The sequence below is a fragment of the Aquarana catesbeiana genome, linkage group LG01, assembly GCF_042186555.1.
Source record: "Aquarana catesbeiana isolate 2022-GZ linkage group LG01, ASM4218655v1, whole genome shotgun sequence".
Lineage (NCBI taxonomy): Eukaryota > Metazoa > Chordata > Amphibia > Anura > Ranidae > Aquarana > Aquarana catesbeiana.
Genome location: NC_133324.1, coordinates 612,422,100 through 612,435,688, shown reverse-complemented (window position 1 = coordinate 612,435,688; position 13,589 = coordinate 612,422,100). Strand labels below are relative to the sequence as shown.

At 43.9% G+C, this 13,589-nt stretch overlaps 1 protein-coding gene across 3 annotated transcripts in view; it reads left to right on the top strand.

Annotated features, from left to right (window-relative positions):
- The window catches only part of SHROOM3 (shroom family member 3), a 554,962-nt gene that overhangs the window by 520,905 nt on the left and 20,468 nt on the right, over positions 1–13,589 (top strand). For all 3 annotated transcript variants that reach the window (XM_073599747.1, XM_073599766.1, XM_073599757.1), the window contains one exon: positions 4,033–4,902. In XM_073599747.1, the coding sequence (XP_073455848.1) occupies positions 4,033–4,902 (870 nt within the window). The remainder of the gene's footprint in view (positions 1–4,032; positions 4,903–13,589) is intronic.

Sequence of the window (13,589 nt, the reverse complement as noted above, 5' to 3'; positions counted from 1 at the left end):
GACCCTGATGTAAGGAGGGGCTCTCTGGGGACACTGATGTAAGGGGGGCTCTCTGGGGATACTGATGTAAGGAAGGGGCTCTCTGGGGACACTGATGTAAGGAAGGGGCTCTCTGGGGACCCTGATGTAAGGAAGGGGCTCTCTGGGGACCCTGATGTAAGAAAGGGGCTCTCTGGGGACCCTGACATAAGGAAGGGGCTCTCTGGGGACCCTGATGTAAGGAGGGGCTCTCTGGGGACCCTGATGTAAGGAGGGGCTCTCTGGGAACTCTGATGTAAGGGGGAGGGGCTCTCTGGGGACCCTGATGTAAGGAGGGGCTCTCTGTGGACCCTGAGGTAAGGAGGGGCTCTCGGAGACCCTGATGTGAGGGGGGGCTCTCTGGGGACCCTGATGTAAGGGGGGCCTCTGGGGACCCTGATGTAAGGGGGGGGCATTTTGGGGACCCTGATGTAAGGGGGAGGGGCTCTCTGGGGACCCCGATGTAAAGGGGAGGGGCTCTCGGGGGACTCTGATGTAAGGAGGAGGGGCTCTCTGGGGACCCTGATGTAAGGAAGGGGCTCTCTGGGGACCCTGATGTAAGGAGGGGCTCTCTGGGGAAACTGATGTAAGGGGGGCTCTCTGGGGATACTGATGTAAGGAAGGGGCTCTCTGGGGACACTGATGTAAGGGAGGGGCTCTCTGGGGACCCTGATGTAAGAAAGGGGCTCTCTGGGGACCCTGATGTAAGAAAGGGGCTCTCTGGGGACCCTGACATAAGGAAGGGGCTCTCTGGGGACTCTGATGTAAGGGGGGCTCTCTGGGGACCCTGATGTAAGGAGGGGCTCTCGGGGGATCCTGATGTAAGGAGGGGCTCTCTGGGAACCCTGATGTAAGGGGGGCTCTCTGGGAACCCTGATGTAAGGGGGGCTCTCTGGGGACAATGATGTAAGGGGGGCTCTCTGGGGACCCTGATGTAAGGAAGGGGCTCTCTGGGGATCCTGATGTAAGAAAGGGGCTCTCTGGGGACCCTGACATAAGGAAGGGGCTCTCTGGGGACTCTGATGTAAGGGGGGCTCTCTGGGGACCCTGATGTAAGAAGGGGCTCTCGGGGGATCCTGATGTAAGGAGGGGCTCTCTGGGAACCCTGATGTAAGGGGGGCTCTCTGGGGACAATGATGTAAGGGGGGCTCTCTGGGGACCCTAATGTAAGGAAGGGGCTCTCTGGGGACCCTGATGTAAAGGGGAGGTTCTCTGGGGACTCTGATGTAAGGGGGACTCTCTGGGTAACCGGATGTAAGGAGGGGCTCTCTGAGGACCCTGATGTAAGGATGGGCTCTGAGGACCCTGATGTTAGGGGGGGCTCTCTGAGGACCCTGATGTAATGAGGTGGGCTCTGGGGACCCTGATGTAAGGTGGGATCTGCACTCAGATATGTAACGATATTATATATATATATATATATATATATATATATATATATATATATATATATATATATATTTTATAAATACATACACACACATGTACATTATATACATGTGTATGCCCGCCCAAGCGTATGACTTTCTTTACTTCGCTGCTATGGGCTCTAGCCCGAGATTTTTTGTAGACCTAGCAACGCCCTGGTGGGGGCCCTTCATGGTTTCTTGCATGGGGGCCCTGAAGATTCTAGTTACGCCTCTGTACTGTATAAGTGGAATATATTTAAAAACACTACATTTTACAAACTAAAATTAATTTAACAAACTTTTCCTCTAAAATATGTATTTGAAAATGATCACACAAGTTTAAAAAAGCATCCTTACCACATTGACAACCTATAACTTAGACTGCAGGAAACCATTTGCTCCTTCACTTCCTCTTTAAAAGAACAGGTAATCAGCCAAATCAGACAGGTAGTAACTATAATTTGCAAAAATTGCATATTTAGAAGAAATATAACAAAAGAGGTTTAGAATGGCAAAAAACAGCATACATTGTAGTAAACTGAAAGCTACACAAACATGAACTCTTTGCAGCAATATCTCTGGCCCAATCAGGCTCTGTATGACTCTATAACAACAGAAAGTCTACAGTAGCTTGTTCGGTTTGTAATCTTTATTAGGAATGAGAGACTTAAAGCGGAGTTCCACCCAAATTTTGAACAATATCTGTATGTATTCTCTTCCTTGCCTAGATGCTGACATGCCGTTTAAAAAAATTTAAATCACCGTAATTACCTTTTATTTTTCTATTCTTCTTTGCACTTCCTGGTTCTCCTCCCATGGGAGTAGGCGTGTTTCTAGCCTCTCCCAGACTCCTGGGAGCTAGTCTCAGGCTTCCCAGGATGCCACTGAGCATGTGCGGGAACGAGCGGTGAATGCTGGGAGCACAGCATTCACCACATCCAGGAAATAAATGCTTGTGGGCTTCAAATGCCCACAATGAAGATGGAAACCGTCTGCAGTGAATAATATAAGTTATTCTTTCCGACGAAATCTGACACAGGCGGACATATTACACACAATATGTGAGTATGTAATGCTGAGAAGAAAAGTTTGTGAATGAACTAAAAAAAAAAAAAAACGATAGATAGGTGGACCCCCGCTTTAAGGCTATTTTCACACTGGGGTGAGCGTTAGCAGTAAAGCGCCGCTAATTTTAGCTGCGCCTTACCGCTGCTATAGCGGCGCTTTCCGGCCGCTAGCGGGGCGCTTTTAACCCCCGCTAGTGGCCAAATAAAGGGTTAAAAGCCCCCCCGCAAAGTGCCGCTGCCGAAGCACTTTGCAGGTGCTTCGGCAGCGGTGCTCATTGATTTCATTCAATGGCAGGAGCAGTGGAGGAGCGGTGTATACAGCGCTCCCCCACCGCCCGAAAGATGCTGCTTGCAGGACTTTTTCTAATGTCCTGCAAGCGCACCGCCCCAGTGTGAAAGCACTCGGGCTCTCATACTGGGGCTGCAGGGGAGGTGTTTTTCAGGCGCTTTACAGGTGCTATTTTTAGCCCAAAATCGCCTGAAAAACGCCCCAGTGTGAAAGGGGTCTTAGGGTTTGTTTGTGTTAATGAAGAAGTGCAGGGAGAGATAAGTCAGTCCCATAATCAGCAGGGCCAGAACATGACATTTCAACTTCTGTTGTGGGTGGAGTAGAGAAGCCAGGATCGTCCTGCAGCCTCTGATTACAGAAATGCCAGCAGCATGATTGAGGCATTGTGTAGCTGGAAAATCCTGTGGTCCACCGGACCACCGAATTTGGGTCGAAAGGCAGGACAATCCCAAAGAACCTGGGATTGTTGCTAGGTATGCAAATGAGCCACCACATGTTTACAAATTTGGTTCTCAAAGTTCTAATGAGGTGGAAACTCGTGTTAACTCTGATACATAAACCAGATGCATTTCTAACATATCAGACCTTACTTTCACATAAACAATCTGTATGTGGTGACAATTTCTGCTATGATTTATGACTGGTAAGTTATTAAATGAGGAGAAAGATGTAGCGTTGGGTCGAAAGACAGGACAGTCCTAAAGAATCCGGGATTGTTGCTAGGTATGCAAATGAACCACCACATCGTTACAAATTTGGTTCTCAAAGTTCTAATGAGGTGGAAACTCATGTTAACTCTGATATATAAACCAGATGCATTTCTAAAATACTGTATCAGACCTTACTTTCCAATAAACAATCTGTATGTGGTGACAATTTCTGCTATGATTTATGACTGGTAAGTTATTAAATGAGGAGAAAGATGTAACACATAAACCAAATGCTATGTTTGGGTATCAGATATCTGGTCACCTGGTCTTTAAAGATCATAATTAAAATGGCAAGGGCTTGTGGTTGATGTCCTTCACCACCAATCAAATTCAAGTTGACATTTTACAATTAGGGGTTAGAAAATAAAAGCAGGCATCTGTCTACTTTGGGCAAAATAAAAGCTGACAGATTCCTTTCATGTTTCCATACTTTCTCGTTGTATTTTATCTATTCAAAATAATACAGAACATTTTACCTTGAGCATCCCCCATACCAGTTTATTTTACTTTTTTTCTGATTTCTCTGTGTCCATATTTAGAGCCTCTAGAAGCAAAACTGAAGATCATCCAGAAACAGCACCTTCTGAAACAGCATTTCAACCACATCCTAGCCACCATTCTTCCGCTACCATAGAGAGGATGGCTCCCCCATCAAACAGTATTGTGGATCAGAGCAGTGTGAAAATTCAGAGACACATGAGAGCCCAGAGTCTTACACAAGGCCCTGCCCAGCACAGTAATCTCCATAGCACAAGACTGGCTACCTTACCTTCACCTAGTAACTTCAGTCCTACTAAAACTATACAAGATTCACCCACCCAGAGGGCACAAGATACTGACGAAGATTATCTGTATGCTGAAAACAGAACTTCTAAAATTTCTCCAACTGAAGCAAAAAGTAAAAGTGACATGGATTTAAGTTTCAATAGTAATAACTCAATAAATCACAACCGTAACAAACAAAATACAAAGTCTACTCCACCACAGAGGCCTCCACCCCCAAAGGTCAAGGGCTTAAATTCAACAAAAGAAGCCAACATTTCACAAAACAGCAACGCATTTGGGCAGAAGGTTCCCACTAATTGGAAAAACAATACAATGTGGAGCAGCAGCTCATCGGAGTCTGAAACTCCCTCACACCATGGGAAAATATCACTCCGTATATCAGAGTCTGGTCTCCAGTTATCTCCTCTGGTTGGGAATGATGATGTGGAAGATGAAGTATTTGTTAAGGACCAAGAGTTGGGAACATCCCCTAAAATTCATTTTGTTCCCCCATCTCCACCTCCTTTCCCTCCTCCAACTCTGGAAGATGCCCTTTTGAAGGAAAAGGAAGAGAAAATACATACTTTGCTGGCTACTCCCCCCAAGCATTATGAAGGAAATGTGAGGAAAGACTGGAAAGAAATGTAAGTTTTAGCTGCAAAGTACTTTATGCAGTACAAGATAAGTGCTGAATGTGATTAGTTGAGAATATTAGCTGGCTTCTCCCTCTTAGCTTAAAATCTTGCGCTATAAAAATAAAGCAGAAACAGAAGGGTGTAAAGCTGGCCATATATCCAGTAGAATATCTTTCGAATGCTTGCACTGAAAATTTAGAAAAAACGCTTTTTAAGGCATTTTTTCTTGTTTCCTCGAGTCAACTAATTTTGTTCAAAAGCCCTTAGAATTTCATCCATACTTGCTGCTTGTATGGAATCTCAGATGTATATAAAAATTTTCTTTTGTTTCTAGAATGTACATTACAATATGCGTGATTTTTCCTGTACAAAAACCATATTCACAGTCCATTTTGCTCATTCAAAAAAATGTCCATCCTGGTCCTTCAAATTTTCTCAAAACTATGGTCAAAAATTAAAGTTCATTTGACCCTACTAGCAATTCGAAAATTAAATATTTAAAAACGAAGACTGAAATTCTACTGGTGTATGGACTTAGACATGCAAAGAAGAGTAATGTTCTGTATGTACTAAAAATGTACATATTGTCAAAGGACAGTTGCAATTAGTTTATGTCTCTGTCTTCTCTGTCTTGCAATTCTGTCTGCTTTCACTGGGGTCAGGGAATATACTAGTCATGAGAGAACAAATATTCGATATGTACAATATTCCATTGCCTATTCTTAAGGTTTTTAACCACTTAAGGCCTATTTTTCAAACTTGTTGTTTACAAGTTAAAATAATTTTTTTTTGCTAGAAAATTACTTAGAACCCCCAAACATTATATATTTTTTCAGACACTCTTTTCATCAGTGTGCACAGAAACAAGAAGCTGGAAAAGAATCTAACATGTAATGAATAGTTAATGGGGGTATGGCGCTCCCTTGTGGGCTGTGCAAAATTCAATGACATAAACAGTGACTATGTTGAATAAATAAATAGTGATCCAAACCCAAACGGTGAGAGCTGTGAAATTCTTAATGGGTAAAACTCATATTAAATCATAAAAACTTTGTGGAAGTATAGGTATACGTGTTGGCAAACCTTAGCTTATTGCACATACCTCCATATTAGGATAATGAGAAAAGATGGAAAAAAAGAAAACTACTAAAGTGCTGCTGCTAAGCAGCTAATTAAAATACCAACTTCTATATATACAAAATTCGTGGCATGTGTATGTATACCAGTGCAAAAACGAGCATATGACAGTGCAATGTATGTAATATGACAGTGCAATACTGCACCTACATATATATTTGACCGTGCACTCCAACTTATAATCTGCAATACAGTGCAGTATAGTGCAATCGAGTCCAACAAGACTCTAAATGGCCAGTGCAAGGACAGGTGTATAACAATGCAATATATGACAGTGCAATCCCACACATACGTGTATATGTAACCAACAATCCAACTTATAAATGTTCAATAAAGTGCAATATAGTGCAGTCAAGTCCAGCAAGACTCTAGATGACGTCAAAATTTCAAATTAGGCAAAAAAAGAGAGAAAGAAAAAGAGACTAAGCCCTCAAGGAAAGAGATGCCACCTCATAGTGTAGTATGATAAAAATCTTTAATACCATAAAAACCATAAAAACTCCCCTCTCGGGGAAAAAACACACAGCGTACTACACTATGGGTGAAGCCGAGAGCCAGGAAGTGTAGGCGTAGCCCCGCGTAAGGCGTAGCCCCGCCTTACGCGTTTCGTCATCAACGTTTTCATAGGCCGCCTTTGAAAACGTCGATGACGAAACGCGTAAGGCGGGGCTACGCACTTACGTCATTTCCGGGTACGGAGCGAGAGAGCCTGGAACGCAGCTGAACCGCACGCCGCACGCCGCACGCTGCGGGATACACTTCCTGGCTCTCGGCTTCACCCATAGTGTAGTACGCTGTGTGTTTTTTCCCCGAGAGGGGAGTTTTTATGGTTTTTATGGTATTAAAGATTTTTATCATACTACACTATGAGGTGGCATCTCTTTCCTTGAGGGCTTAGTTGCTGACCCCCATCCTGGATATCGTATGAAGTGGTAATCCGGGACTCCTGGGAGAGAGGCCATTCCACCGCAGCAACCACGGGACACCGAATAAGAGGACGGTTCTGAGATCCTAGATTGTCTATCACCCCTGCAGGGGTAGTGGAAGCTGGTGAGTGGGGAGCCAAAAGGGGAGCACAGAAGTCACGGATTTACCTCTGTGGGCACCAAAAGTCACTAAGCTGTTGGAACTTTTTTGCTGCCATTCAAAATTGGAATGCACTATTTGAGACAGACTCTTTCTCTCTTTTTTTGCCTAATTTGAAATTTTGACGTCATCTAGAGTCTTGCTGGACTTGACTGCACTATATTGCACTTTATTGAACATTTATAAGTTGGATTGTTGGTTACATATACACGTATGTGTGGGATTGCACTGTCATATATTGCATTGTTATACACTTGTCCTTGCACTGGCCATTTAGAGTCTTGTTGGACTCGATTGCACTATACTGCACTGTATTGCAGATTATAAGTTGGAGTGCACGGTCAAATATATATGTAGGTGCAGTATTGCACTGTCATATTACATACATTGCACTGTCATATGCTCGTTTTTGCACTGGTATACATACACATGCCACGAATTTTGTATATATAGAAGTTGGTATTTTAATTAGCTGCTTAGCAGCAGCACTTTAGTAGTTTTCTTTTTTTCCATCTTTTCTCATTATCCTAATATGGAGGTATGTGCAATAAGCTAAGGTTTGCCAACACGTATACCTATACTTCCACAAAGTTTTTATGATTTAATATGAGTTTTACCCATTAAGAATTTCACAGCTCTCACCGTTTGGGTTTGGATCACTATTTATTTATTCAACATAGTCACTGTTTATGTCATTGAATTTTGCACAGCCCACAAGGGAGCGCCATACCCCCATTAACTATTCATTACATGTTAGTTCTCTTTGAGGGCTTAACTTGGGGAGGCAGCATACCTTCTATTCTTCTTCTTTTCTTCCATCTCTCTCCCCCCTCCCCCCCTCTATCTTATCTTCTCCCCCCCCCCCCCCCCCCTTTCCCCTATTTCTGCTTTATGTCCTAAGCGCATAGTTTTTGTGGTTTGATTTGGAAAAGAATCTAATCTCATATCATACTATACCACTAGATGACATCCTCTGACACAAAGAATCCCTGTGTATATATATATATATATATACTGTACACTGTATATACACTATATTACCACAAGTATTGAGACGCCAATACATGAATGTGCATAAAAAAGGAATAAAAAAAAACATTTGGAAATTTTTTTTTTTTTACTCACCTCTACATGCCTGTTGCTAGGGGGTTCCACGTAGTCTGCCTCTTTCAGTGCCTGGGCTGGTAACATCACTTCCCCTCGGCACAGGAAGGGCTCAGCTCTGCTCCCTCCCTCTTGTCAATCATCTGGGACCCATTACAGGTCCCAGATGACTGGGCGGCCAATCACGGCGCGCGGCGCTACTCGCGCATGCACAGTGGGTGCCCGGTTGCAATGCCGGCGCCGCCGAACGGAGGGGGAGACGAGCGGGCTTCGATCCCCTGCATCGCTGGACCCTGGGACAAGTAAGTGTCCAATTAAAAGTCAGCAGCTGCAGTATTTGTAGCTGCTGACTTTTATTTCTTTTTTTTTTTTTTGTAATGGGAACTCCTCTTTAAACTCTTCCGAAAAGACTATCCACAAGGTTTAGTAGTGTGTCTATGGGAATGTTTGACCATTCTTCCAGAAGCACATTTGTGAGGTCAGGCACTGATGTTGGACGAGAAGGCTTGGTTCGCAGTCTCTGCTCTAATTCATCCCAAAAGTGTTCTATCGGGTTGGGGTCAGGACTCTGTGCAGGCCAGTCAAGTTCCTCCACCCCAAACTCGCTCATCCTTGTCTTTATAGACCTTGTTTGTGCACTGGTCCAAATCATTTGGTGGAGGAGGGATTATGGCGTAGGGTTGTTTTTCAGGGGTTGGGTTTAGCTTCTTCGTTCCAGTGAAGGGAACTCCTAAGTCGTCAGCATACCAAGACATTTTAGATAAATTCATGCACCCAACTTTGTAGGAACAGTTTGAGGATGGCTCCTTCCTGTTGCAACATGACTACGCACCAGTGCACAAAGCAAGGACAATTGAGATAAAGTTGTGAATATGGCACAGATATTCCCTCTGTACTCCATGCTGCATGTCAAAATCTGTTTGAAAAATCAAAACATTACTACGTAGGTCAGTAAAATGATATATTTTTAAAATAAATTTTCTATTTTTATGACATGCTTTTGCTTTAATCAGGTCTTCTGTGCTTTGAAGGAGAAGTATGAGTTTGGCTTTTTCCCCATATTCATACTTACCTAGGTGGAGGCAGCATCGGTCTGATTCTGCATCTGTCCCCCGGCATCTCTGCACTGAGAACTGAGCCATCGAACATCGCCGATGGCTTGGTCCTCTCACCTCCCCGAGAGAAGAGCTGCTGACTGTCAATCAGCAGGTCTCCTGCTCTGCTCCTCCACACTCACTGGAGTGCTGAGTTGTGGAGGAGCTGCTGTCTAAGCGGCTCGCTGAGAGGCTGAGACTGCCATCAGTCTAGGCACCTGGCTGGACTTCTCCTTTAAGTACAGTTTTCATTTGTTGCATTCTTTGTTCATGCATTTCAGGCATTTCACCATTTCAGCACTTTAAGAATGCATTTACAGGGAGGAGAATTCTACCTCACCTTTCTTGTTTCTTTTAATGTGAATTAAACAAACAAAAACCCACGAGTGCTTTTAGAATTTGAAATAAGGGTTTAGCACTGGGAAAACCTTTTTTAAGGATAAATAATGCATTTTATATACAACTATATAGCTCAGACCAAAATGAGAGGCAAACGAGGAGGAAAGAGGGACAGAGGAACTTTGTTCCAAATGAGGGACAGTCCCTCAAAGTCGGGGACAGTTGGGAGCCAGGGCCAGAGCCATCTTAATAGCATCATGGGCCCCAGGGCAAAGTAATGCTATGGGGCCCTTACAAGCCTGCCCCTACTCTCAACAATTAAAGTACAATATTTTCTACTTTCTGCTATGAAACATATCAAATAAAAAAAAATGTCTTCATAAATGTAGGCCAAAATGTATTCTGCTACATGCTTTTGGTATAAAAAAATCCCAATAAGTGTATATTGATTGGTTTGGGTGACAGTTATAGCATTTACAAACGATAGTGTATATATACTAGAGTTTAAGCAGCTTTACTGGTAATGGCAGTGATCAGAGACTTATAGTGGGACGGTGATTGGCTTTCAGGCAATCTGGTGCTAACAAACCTTTGCAGGGAGGTGCACTAACTAACTGACACTGACATAACTAGTGACACTAATACAGTGATCAGATAATACTATGCACTGACACCGTACTAACGACACTGGCTGGGAAGAGGTTGACATCAAGGGGTTAACAATGTGCCTATCAAGTGTAATGTGTGTAATGTCTGCTGCTTTTAGGAACAGATTTGGCTGCTTTTTCTTTTCTTTTTTTTTTACATTTTTTATTTATATCGGGAAGAAGGTCCACAGATTTCACAATAACAATGCAGTCAAGATAACAGTGATACAAATAAAGATACATGAACATAGGTTACAAGTCGTAAGTAAGATTGGTGCTATTTGCATTATTTTTCTATGTTGGTGTGTGTATGGAAACATAGTGGATGTAATGGCGTTCTGGGTTAGAACTACCTATAGGATTGTTCTTGCGGGTTTCTGTTGTAAGTCCCCATTTCTATAAGGTTGTCTTGTGTTCTTGAGGATGATAAGTAAGGATATCATAGCTCCGTGGACTCCGTCCCTTTCTTTCCCCAAGTATTTGACAGTAAAGTGGGGTAGAGGTAGTTTTGAAAGTCGGCAGTGCCCTAAAGTGCAGAAAGAGAGGGGGGGAATAGAAGGGGTTGGCTGATTTTTCTCCCTGAACTCAGAGTTGATTTCGGGGAGAAGCCAGATCACTGTGTACAGAGGTTTGTGTGTTTTTAAACACAGAACCCTGTGCTGTGATTGGACACAGCTGATCATCAGGTTTCTGTCAAAATCATTGGTTGAAACCTGTTGATTAACTCATGCTGTGTCCAATCACCGCAGTTGTTGGCCAGGGGCACGCATGCATGTCCTAAAAACTCAGAAGACAGGTGGCAAGGTATGGGTATGTTGTCTGGTTGGTTTGCCTGTGTCGCCCACCTTCAATAAAACTACTGCAAGTGTGTGGCAAGTGGTAAGGCATATTCACACCAGATGTGGTGGGACTGTGTTGGGTGGCTATTCCACAACAGTCCTACCTCATAACAAGGCAAAATGCCTTATCTCTGGTATGTCCAGTTTACACTACTGCCTTCACAGCACTGCGGCCAATTGAACTTTATGAAATGTCGGGGTGACATTTCAATAAAATTTGTTTAACTACTTGCCAACCACCCACCGCTGATATACTGTGGCAAGGTGGCATGGCTGTACGTCGTTTCATGCACTAGTCTGGCCAGTGGGGGAGTTAAATCAGTGGGTCCAGCGGACACGATGTCTGTGGGCCACCTGCGATCGCTCTCCAGGGAGACAGGATGGCGGTCTGCCGATGTAAACAAGGCAGATCGCCGTCCTGTCAGGTATGAACAGAGAGAACTTGTGTTCCTGATAAGCAGGAACACGGATCTCTCTGTTCATACAGTCAGTCCATCCCCACACAGTAAGAAAGCACTCCCTAGGGACACACTTAACCCTTTGATCTCCCCTGGTATTAACCCCTTCCCTGCCAGTGTCATTAGTACAGTAACAGTGCATATTTTTAGCACTGATCACTGTCATAATGTCACTGGTTCCCAAAAAAGTGTCAGTTAGGTGTCTGATTTGTCCACCGCAATGTCACAGTCCCACTAAAAATCACTGATTGCCACCATTACTATTAAAACAAATTTACAGAATTCCATAAAAATATCCCATTGTTTATAGACACAATAACTTTTGTGCAAACCAATCAATGTACATGTATTGGGATTTTTTTTTACTAAGAATATGTAGCTGAATACATATTGGCCTAAATTGATGAAGAAATTAGATTTTTAAAATGTTGTTATTGGATATGTTTTATAGCAGTATGTAAAAAATATTGTTTTGTTTTTTTCAAAATTGTTGTTCTTTTTGTTTATAGCACAAAAAATAAAAAGCGCAGAGGTGATCAAATACGACCAAAAGAAAGCTCTATTTGTGGGAAAAAAGGAAATCTATTTTATTTGGGTACGGTGTCGCATAACTGCGCAATTGTCAGTTAAAGTAACGCAGTACCGTATTGAAAAAAATGGCCTGGCCATTTAGGGAGGTCAACCTTCCGGTCCTTAAGTGGTTAAAAAAACAAGAAGCACAGCATGTTGCATGAATAAACCCTTATCTGACAAGGCAGCAGCTTGGGGTGTACATATGATGCAGCCACGATGCTTTACTTCATGACTGTGGCAAGAATTATATCCCCAGTTGCATTTGACGGGCACTAACGCTCACCAAATGCAACCCAATCAAATAAAAGGGTCTCAGAATAGGAGAGGTTAGGGACATACATATGCATTTGTCATGTTGAAGGTGGGGTTTCAAACATAGAATAAAATTAAATAGGGATATCTTTTGAATTGCACTTGCATGAAATTACATTGTTGATGCAATGCAGCTGAGGCATGGTAAAATATTTGATAAGACAGTCATTAACAGCAGCCACCACATACAGCCGTTTGGACTGTGGACTCACCAATGTCCAGTGGTCCAAGTCTGCAGCTGTACACACACACACACACCTATCTAGCACCACACTGTGTGTATCTGTGCACATCAGGGGGTGAGGCTGCTAGCGCAGAGACAGCAGGGATTGGCTACTTTACAAGGGCCCCTCTCACTCAGCACCCCTGAGGCTGTTCACTCCGAATCCCGTCTCTCTCAATATCCGAATCACAGGAATAGTGCAAGTGAGACATTGAGTGACAGGATTGGCACAGCCAAAGACAGCACAGTTCACTGTGCACCTGACCAGCTCCCAGCCACGGAGTCCTGGCTGGGCGGTGGGTGGAGGCAGTGCCGCCAACATTCGGCGATGATTAACTGCAGACACAGTCACTCAGGGAGGCTCATGAGAGATGGTGACAGCCAAGCTGGCAGGCGGAACCAAGGATGCCGTCGCACGCCAGACTGCCTGTGCCCGTTCAGCCCGACTCCCTTGCCCCACTGCTAGGGCTATTTGTCCGGCTCTGATGGGGCCCCATGTGAACCTGGCGCCCCCGGGCAGTGCCCAGGTGTGCCTGCTCAGTAAGACAACGCTGTATATACATGGGCAGTGCATACAAGACATTTTGCCTTAACCTCTTCCCACCGGCTGTACGCATATATGCAACCTCTTGATGGGTGGGTTTTAACATTGAGAGGACGCATAAATGCGGCCCTATGTAAACATCTTTCTGTCCTGAGAGCGCACACCCGAAGAGACTGTTAGGTACTGGAAAGCTCCCAATGCATATTTGCAATCGGGAGCTTTCCGATCATGTGACTGCTGTGACAGCCAATCACAGTGGTCACATGATTGGAATGCCTGCCTCCACTTTCCGGCATTTAGAACATCTTAAAGGGTGGGGAGGTCCCGGCAGAGAGGGGTA